The 10,000-nt window shown below is 47.4% G+C and overlaps 2 protein-coding genes across 2 annotated transcripts in view; both read left to right on the top strand.

Moving 5' to 3' along the window:
* The window catches only part of popdc2 (popeye domain cAMP effector 2), a 357,428-nt gene that overhangs the window by 221,818 nt on the left and 125,610 nt on the right, over positions 1-10,000 (top strand). The gene's annotated exons all lie outside the window — the stretch shown is intronic.
* The window catches only part of tbx15 (T-box transcription factor 15), a 42,163-nt gene that overhangs the window by 22,925 nt on the left and 9,238 nt on the right, over positions 1-10,000 (top strand). The window contains exons 4-6 of the mRNA XM_080785905.1: positions 543-714; positions 8,761-8,928; positions 9,484-9,548. Coding sequence (XP_080642031.1) covers positions 543-714; positions 8,761-8,928; positions 9,484-9,548 — 405 coding nt within the window. The remainder of the gene's footprint in view (positions 1-542; positions 715-8,760; positions 8,929-9,483; positions 9,549-10,000) is intronic.

Here is a 10,000-nt window from a genome sequence, read left to right as displayed (position 1 = left end):
CCGTACGGTTCCATTTGGTTTAACTTTACAGTTCATTTTTGCTTGACTTTCCAAATCAATCTGTGCTTAAACGACATGAAACATACCGTCCCTATTCTGGAGTGAACATTCCCTCTACATGAAATCTCTTCGTATTAGTATACAGTATTTGTAAATCTGTAGAGTCCTGGGTATAGATAGTGGTAGTCAATGAGCTATTAACCCATTTAGACCTGGGAACCATTCTACAAATGATAGACAGTTTTCTGAAAAAGCCCTATATGTTTCTATGTCAGTCGTTCTCAAACATTTTCATGTCAAGGACCCCCAAGATTATCTGTAATTGGCCACTGACCCCCATCTGAAAATATGTTCTTCCAGGTACCTCCCCAGAAGCAAAGATTTGAGTTAAAAACGTATATATTCAAAGATTTGCACTACATTTTCACAGGTTTTCCAAAAATAACAGACCTACAAGCTCGTATGAGCTTGTAGATCTGCTATTTTTCAATAGCTAAAGCTGATTTCCAATGGGTTCTCTATCTGTGTGTGTGTGTGTGCAGGTACGTGTACCACAGCTCCAAGTGGATGGTGGCGGGCAACGCAGACTCCCCCGTCCCTCCCCGGGTCTACATCCACCCCGACTCCCTGGCCTCAGGAGACACCTGGATGAGGCAGGTGGTCAGCTTCGACAAGCTCAAGCTCACCAACAACGAGTTGGACGACCAGGGCCATGTAAGAACCGATCTGGTCTGTTTTCTTTCTTTTTTTCTGTCTTTTACACAATGCAATGTTGCTATGCACGCTATCGGGGGGGGGGGAGAACAATTTCCAATCTTAACTTTTATGTCCCATGTGAGTGTGGAAAGTTCTACTTTCTAACGGACATTCTCAGTTTAAATTTGAGGGTAAATTGAAAAACATTCATGCGATAAATGTACAGAAGATACATAGCAGAGAAAGTAGTTGTATTGTATTAAAGGACCACTTTTCAACCTACCTTCATATAATTAATGTTTATGATAAAATACCACAATTATTTTTCTACTCTGTCTGTGTCTCATAGGAAGGGTGTGGGCGGTTCAGAAACCCGTCCACCAGTGACATCATCGTTAGGAAGAGTTTTTTTTAAACAATATATATATATATATATATATATATATATATATATATATATATATATATATATATATATATATATTTTTTTTTTGTATTATCGTGAGAACGATGGCTTCCATATTCTGATTGCAGCTTTTCAGGAATAAAAAGCCTGCATTTTCTATTAGCTTGGATTCCCCATCGTTTCTGAACTGCCCCCAGCCCTCCTATTAGAGACTGAGTAGAAACAAGAATGACAACTGACAGGTGAAACAAGCGCTCTCCGTTGAGCATCTGTCCCCCTAAATTTATTTCCTATAATTTCTTGTTATTCTTTTTTTAACGTGTATGACAACCTCGCGGCCGTTGTTTGCGTTCGTTTCCGACATGCTTTTGTTGGTTCAATCACTGTGTTTTTGTTCTGTAGCTCCAGTTAGCTCATAACATTAGCTTAGCTCATAACATTAGCCGCTGTAGAGTTATACTGTAGAGTCTGGGTTAACGCAACACTTCCGCATTGCTGCCTTTCCAGGCTTAGGAGGCACTCCCATTGGCTTAGGTGGCCAGTGGCGGTCATATGTGATGATGAGGTGTGATAAGGTCGGCACATTTGGGCAAGTGGCTATATGGCCGAATTTAGGCCAAGGGGTGTTTTTCGTGCAAAACTAAGGCTTGGAATGGATTCAGAATCCTGAAAACACCCTAGTTTGACATGTCACATGCTACTTCAAGCATGATGAAATTTGGAAATGTTTGCCTTATATTGGTTGTCTCAAAACGAGTCTCAATGCGTTTTGAGCTTGTAGATCAGCTATTTTTGCTATATTTTACCCATCCCTGATCTACTACATAATACTACATACTAAGATAGCATACTATACGCTGCAAAAAGCAGACGACTTCAATTGAGCACATTTTCATCCCGTTCAAAAGGAAGTTGTACATATGCACAGTTAAAGTTTATGATCGTGCGGCTCATGAGACACATTCTGATCCCATGCTGTCACTTTATACAAATGTCAATTAGAAAGCAATAAACATCAAGGCTTTCATCTGAGAGCAATGGCGGATCCTATCTTTTTTTCCCTCGCTGTCTCGCACACTTTCTTTGCTCTCACTCTGCGTGTGCACATGTGTGTGTACGCCTGTGTGTATGTGTTTTTGTCATGTACAGTATGTTTGTTTTCAAACTGTAGGGAGCTATGACACTATTTTCTGTCATTGAGGCAGGCAGGCTGTCCATCATCCCAACACTGTTCTGTGGGTGCGATCATGCGGTGCCTGTTGGGGGAGGGGGAGGCGCTGACGTGCCGTGAAGTATCAAATGAGCTTTAGGTTTGGGGGTCGGGGGTTAGGCGGGAGAGGTCTGGGACCTGCCCCTTGCACCTGTTGCGTTGTGTCATATTCCCAGACACAAGACAACTCTGCTCCTGACATGAACTTTAAATAGACACAGGAGTGGTTGTTGTAGACACAACCCTATACGACTTCTAATCAGGACAGTGCTCCGTTTAAAAGCAGTTGTTTCATTATGGTAATATCTACGGTCATACTTTCTGCATTACATGTAAAGTTGCATCAAGGAGTCCTGTACACCCATACATGAAATCCATGAAGTCCACGCGTGAAATAACTAATGTGAGGCTTAATTCCCACATACTGTAACAGGACAAAAGAAACCCTTCTTGATTGTTGATTGATAAGGGAGTTATATAGCGCTAAACACACATAGCATTATCTACGGAGAGCCACCGCTGGGCCTTATGGTCTATGGAGAAAAACAAACACCCAATGGATGATTTTAGCCTATCCAAATATGTTGGAGTTACTATTTTGGACAAATTTGTGAAAATGTGTTAAGAATTTTAAATCAGCAAAAGTATCTCGATGGCACCCCAAGTCATTGCGACGTAATGCGCCGTAATCTTGTAATCTTGTAGACCGTGTTGTATAATGGAGTAGGTTAAGAATGTATTTCATATTTTTCTTTTTGTCGTACCTGCATGTGGATGTATGGATGGAAGGTGAAGATGGGCTGAGAGGCTCTGCTCTCTCCTCTTCCCTTCCCATCCAGACGACGATGATGGCACAAAGATGGCGGTGGTTCTTCTCGTGACACGAGAGCCGCTCCATCCGGCCGGGGGCCGTGCAGCGCACCTTGCTTTGATTAGCACCACCCCGAGATGCCGTTGAGAACAGCGCGAGACGGGCCGGTGCAAATCAATTCCTCCACAGTGCCTGCTGGTTGCTCCGCGGGTTGCCATGTAGGCGATGGGATTATTAGAGAGACGGAGATGAGGTTTATCGTCTCCGACGCCGTCCTGGAAACCCACGGGGACGTGTACTGTATATCGCTGTAATAACCAGACAAAATGGCCGCCCGCCGTTTCCATGAGTTGGACTCTGCAAGGTTTGGCAGATCACTGGGGCTTTGCGGGGACGTAAATGGTGCTATCGCAGTTCACTTCTGACAAATGTAATAACATGTGCATGGGTGTTGGTGGGCGAGGACACACGCACGCACACACACGCACACACGCACATGCACACGCACACGCACACAGAGAGAGAGGGCCTGTTTTTAAGAGCAAGGGGAGGTCGTGTTCCGGCTCCCGCTGCTCTTGTTTTTTAGGGCTTTTGTTCCTCGGGAGGCCGAGAGGAAATTAATTTTCGGAGCTTCCTGTGTGGGAAGCCTCACCACACAGATATGCGGCGTTGCTTTATAAGGCAGAGTCGTTCATCGCCGCCCGCCACGATGCACGTCTCCTCCACTTGTGGTGTGTGTGTGTGCGTGTGTGCATGTGTGTGTGTGTGTGTGTGTGTGCGTGTGTGTGTGCGTGTGTGTGTGTGTGTGTGTGTGTGTGTGTGTGTGTGTGTGTGTGGGCCTCGCCAGAACCACACGCCGTGTAGTGTACATGTCACGGTCGGAACAGGACAACACATGGACGGGAAACAGAGACCGTGACGAAGACGCTCAACGTAAATGAAGGCACATTTCTATAGCGCGGGGTCTGGCTGCAGGGTGCTGTGCCTCAGGGGAGTGTCTGTGTCTCTCTGCAGACATTTTCACCAATTATCACAAAATAAAATACAAAGTGTAACAATGATTTAAAACAGGATAGTCTTCGCCAGTTCAATTGCACAGACAAACTGGTCAAACCACTTGTTGACAAGCTGATTTTAAACAAATCCTCGCTGCAAAAGTTTTAGTTTTTTTATTTGTACGTTTAAATACTCCCCCACCCCCCCCCCCCCCCCCCCCCCCCCCCCCACACACACACACACACACACACACACACACTCAAAAATAAATAAAAAAGGGAAGGGGGAGGGGAAAGAAAGCAGTTGTAAAATCAGTGTTTTTTTGTTTTGGAGCATCGGCCCATGCATGCAGCAACAGTAAAACTGTGTGAGATAGATTGCAGAGGGAGCGCTCATGCCTTGGCCTCGCAGCGGCTGTGCTGTGGGGTCTGTTTGATGGTCGGCCTAGCTAGGCTGATGTGCCCGAGGCTCCGAGGACTCCATACTGCGTCTTCATTATAGACGGAGGAGTTTGCAGGGTTCAGAGCCGCCCTGAACTGTCACACATCTTTTCCCTCGGTTTCCTGTCTGTCCTCTCTCTCTCTCTCTCTCTCTCTCTCTCTCTCTTTGCGCCATGGGAAAGGCTAATAAAACACTGCCGTTAGCATCGAGTGCCCGAAAGGTTTTTTTAACAGTTGCTCAGTTGGTGTTGTTTAATGATCCGTCGCGTTGTGATATATCACCCTCCCGTGTGAGGACCTCGTCCCGTGTGAAGCACCCCTCACTCACTCACTCACTCACTCACTCACTCACTCACTCACTCACTCATTCACTCACTCACTCACTCACTCACTCACTCACTCACTCACTCACTCACTCACTCACTCACTCATTCACTCACTCACTCACTCACTCACTCACTCACTCACTCACTCACTCACTCACTCACTCACTCACTCACTCAAAATCCCATTGTGGACTTTCGAAAACTCCATGCATATAGACAGACAATCTGACATTTAAACCCACTCAGTTGCTTCAGATCGCTGGCTCTGGGTATAACCTTGTGGCCACCGGTCGAACCCTAAACCTTATAACCTCACAGGAAGCAATGGGTTAGTTTTAACCTGCCACGGGTCAGTTTTAAAATGGGCCACGGGTTAGTTGTAACCGGGCCACGGGTTAGGGCCGATTCATACTCCTATTTTACCGCTGTTTCGGCACTGTAGTGCCGAAATGATTTCGGCTCGTCAGAGATTTTCAGTAGCACCGAAGAGACGACTTTAAGACGGTACCCCGCCCCCCCGAACCTCAAATGACGTCACATTGTAGGCTCTACAACGCCGAACCGACTTTTATTCGGCTCTAAAATATAGGAGTATGACTCGGCCCTTAGTTGTAACCGGCCGCGCATGTCGGGAGCAACGGTGTTGTCGGACTAATGCCTGTCGGACTGTCGGTATGTCTATCGTCTAACAAACGTATGCATGCACCCCAAATCCCCGCAAAGGCCTCTACGACGTCTCCCCTCTTGGCTTTCTCACTGTCTGTCTCAATGAAGACAATACGACTCCCCGCCGCTTTAAAAGAAACAAAACCAAACTGTTAGTCTTTGTTTAAGAAAAGCTGAATTGTGGGTGATACAAGTGTTTCATCTCGCCGAGAGACAAGTATGTGATGTGTGTGTGTGTGTGTGTGTCTGTTGTAAAAGTAGACTGCGTGGTTCCTTTTTCTAAGCTGGTGACAATTGCCTGAGAATTTGCGCGGCGGTTTGGAAGTGCGTTCTTGCCACCCACTGGAGAGAAAATGTTACAGATTTAGTCTAATTGCATTTGAGAGAGAGAACAATTGTTGGTTGAAATCCCTTGGCTGCACTTTGTGGCTCATTAAGTGTGGAGTAGAGTGAGTGTGTGTTGTGTATGTTTTGGTCGTGGACAAGGCTTGTCTGCAGACATTGATGTTTGAGGGATGATTTCTGTGTTTGTGTGTTTGTGTGTGTGTGTGTGTGTGTGTGTGTGTGTGTGTGTGTGTGCGTGCATGCATGCGTGCGAGTGTGCGTGCGTGCGTGCGTGTCTGTACATGAGTGCATGCTGGGTTGCTGTCTGCGTGACTTTGATCATGAGATGTGCCGCTATGTGATGTGGTGTATGTATGTATTTTGTGTGTGTGTTTGTGTGTGTGTGTGTACGTGTGTGTGTGTGTGTGTGTGTGTGTGTGTGTTATTGTGTGTGTTACTGTGTGTGTGTCAGTGTATTATGTGGTGGTCTGACCTTACACTGCCTCTGGCATGGTTGGGGCCTCTAGTCTGGGGTCCCCATGCCACTGGGGAGGACAAGGTTATGAGGATAAGTGGTGCGTGCGTGTGTGCCTGCATGAGTGTGTGCCCGTGCGTGCCCGTGCGTGTGTGTGTGTGTGTGTGTGTGTGCATGTGTGTGTGTGTGTGAAGCTATATAACTGGTCTTTGTGCACATGTGTGAACGTCATTGAAGCAGAGGATTATTACATTTACCGTCTCTGATACTTGCCCTCCCAGCCCAGTTAAAACGACCCCCTCCGTCGTATCGTTGGCCAGGGCGATATATAGGCCCCTCGGCCGTATTCATTATTCTTTCATCTTACAGTCTTGCATCAAGGGTTGGATTGTGGGTATAAGTCCCTGCGACATACTAGCGTCATGTCCACGCTATAGAGAGACACGCTACAGATACAGATATGCTCCTGCCCTATGGGCCTCATGGCTTGGCAAGGCTACTGACTTTACTTACAGTCTTGCAAAAAAACGAAACATTCAATACAATAAAAGTACAAGTAAATGGTCTAGAGAGCTATCTGTCGTAGAAGTGCATGTAGCATGGCGCTAGTCCTCTCAGTCGTAGCAGTGTAGCATGGCGCTAGTCCTCTCAGTCGTAGCAGTGTAGCATGGCGCTATAGGCCTCTCAGTCGTAGCAGTGCAGCATGGTGCTAGGCCTCTCAGTCGTAGCAGTGTAGCATGGCGCTAGTCCTCTCAGTCGTAGCAGTGTAGCATGGCGCTATAGGCCTCTCAGTCGTAGCAGTGTAGCATGGCGCTAGTCCTCTCAGTCGTAGCAGTGTAGCATGGCGCTAGTCCTCTCAGTCGTAGCAGTGTAGCATGGCGCTATAGGCCTCTCAGTCGTAGTAGTGTAGCATGGCGCTAGGCCTCTCAGTCGTAGCAGTGTAGCATGGCGCTAGGCCTCTCAGTCGTAGCAGTGCAGCATGGCGCTAGGCCTCTCGGTCGTAGCAGTGCAGCATGGCGCTAGGCCTCTCGGTCGTAGCAGTGCAGCATGGCGCTAGGCCTCTCAGTCATAGCAGTGCAGCATGGCGCTATAGGCCTCTCGGTCGTAGCAGTGTAGCATGGCGCTAGGCCTCTCAGTCATAGCAGTGCAGCATGGCGCTAGGCCTCTCGGTCGTAGCAGTGCAGCATGGCGCTAGGCCTCTCAGTCGTAGCAGTGCAGCATGGCGCTAGGCCTCTCAGTCGTAGCAGTGCAGCATGGCGCTAGGCCTCTCGGTCGTAGCAGTGCAGCATGGCGCTAGGCCTCTCAGTCGTAGCAGTGCAGCATGGCGCTAGGCCTCTCGGTCGTAGCAGTGCAGCATGGCGCTAGGCCTCTCAGTCATAGCAGTGCAGCATGGCGCTATAGGCCTCTCGGTCGTAGCAGTGTAGCATGGTGCTAGGCCTCTCAGTCGTAGCAGTGCAGCATGGCGCTATAGGCCTCTCATTCGTAGCAGTGCAGCATGGCGCTAGGCCTCTCAGTCGTAGCAGTGCATGCAGCAGGGCGCTAGAAAGGCTCAGGGGACGCTTTCTCACTCCGCCAGTAATCAAGAGCAGACACAGAGCCCGAGGCAAGGCGAGGACCGACACAGTCTGACGCCTTCGCCCTCCGCTGTGAAATAATACTGTAGCGAACCCCCCCTCCCCTCCGCTCCCCTCCTCCCCCCTCCCCTCCGCTCCCCTCCCCAACACACACACACACACACACACACACACACACACACACACACACATGCGCGCACGCAAGAGCCATCCCAGGCCGACCTCGGTTTCCGCCTGAAGCCGCATAGCCCTGATAGGAAATCAGACAAGCTAATTCATGTCATTAAGGAGTTATAGGCAGACTGAATGAATGTGTGTGGAAATGAAAGGCCTGAGATGGAGAGTTCCATCCGGTCTGCCTGTCGTGTGTGTGTGGGAGTTTGGCAGTCAAGCGTGGATGTTACGCTCGTTTGTGCACATGCAGGGATTCATGCACAGCCACACACACACACACACACACACACACACACACATATTTACTCTCTTCTCTATTACTCTCTCTCTCTCTTTCTTTCTCTGTCTCTCTCTCTCACTCTGTGATACACTTACGCAAAAACACACGCACGCACATACACACACACTCCACAGGTCCATACACTGAAGATTGTGTCCTTATTTTTGGAAAATGTTCTAAATTATTCCAAATATAAAGTGAAAAAAATAAATAAAATGTATTGCCTTCGATTGGGTTTAACAGACCTTGTATTGAACTGTACTTTCCTGAACTTTTGTCTGCAAACTGTTACTAGGAATGCAATCAATCAATCAATCAATCAATGAAAAAGACATGTTTGTGACAGTAAAAAGCAATAATTATGCTGTTCTCGTCTTCTCAGATCATCCTCCACTCCATGCACAAGTACCAGCCCCGTGTCCATGTGATCAGGAAGGACTTCAGCACGGAGCTGTCCCCCACCAAGTCTGTACCCACCGGGGACGGAGTCAAGACCTTTAGCTTCCCCGAGACCGTCTTCACCACCGTCACCGCCTACCAGAACCAGCAGGTCTGTCTGTCTGTCTGTCTGTCTGTCTGCGTGTCACTCTGTGTAACTTTGTGTCCATGGAATGTGAATGTGTGACTTTTTCAGTTGACCTAAATCTCACATTGAGCCGGGGGTGGAGCCTCAACGTTGTTCCAATATATAATATCTTAAACTGATTTATAATGTTTTGAATATTGAATCTACTATAAAATCAACAATTCCAAATAAATGTTCATTTCAGTGTTTTGTTGTTTAAAACAACGTAGCCTAATGAAACTAAACATGCCATTTAGTCATAATTGCCAATGACAGGTGGTATTTTTGGACAAGAGCACATTTTCAAACTGAAGTGATGTGTCCTTACTTCAGTGCATAGCTGAGGACAAGTATGCATCGCTGCTACAGTTACCTAAACCATTGTTTAGTCTAATCCAATCTTTTGATGCGGTAGATGGTATAGATGGCATTGTTCCATATATATATTTGGAGATCAAACGCTTTGTTCAGTTTCACTTCATGCCTGTAGCTTTAATCTAAATTGTGATCACTCTCTCTCTCGCTCTCTCTCTTTTTCAGATCACCAGACTAAAAATCGACCGCAACCCGTTTGCCAAAGGTTTCCGAGACTCGGGCAGGAACAGGTAGCGTGTCTCCTCTCTTTCTGTGTGTGTGTGTGTGTGTGTGTGTGTGTGTGTGTGTGGGTGAGCTATCCACAGCTGACATATATGAAGGAACCATGTAATGCAACCAGTCGTAGCACTCGCTACGCTGCACAAGTTTATCCATCTCTTTTGGCCCGATTCATACTACGGTCGCGCGGCAAGAACCGCCCATCCACAAGCTCATGTCGCATCCCGCTGCGGCTCATCGTGGGGGCTTGTAGATCTGCTATTCTCACGGCACCTGAGTGCAGCAGAGTTATATAAATCAGCCCCTTTTTTTCCTGTGTTCTCAACAAGCGCGGTCAGTGATATGGAAATAATCCCCGGGAGATAGAACATAATCCCATATGCTGGTCCACATAAGACCCTCCCAGACCTCCACAAGAGAAGCTCTATGGAGGTTGATGAGCTGAAATGGGGTCATTTCTGTA

The sequence above is a fragment of the Protomyctophum bolini genome (genome assembly GCF_963924005.1).
Source record: "Protomyctophum bolini genome assembly, chromosome: 16".
Classification (NCBI taxonomy): Eukaryota; Metazoa; Chordata; class Actinopteri; order Myctophiformes; family Myctophidae; genus Protomyctophum; species Protomyctophum bolini.
Note: the sequence above shows the minus strand (reverse complement) of the source record. Positions and strands in the feature narration are given on the sequence as shown.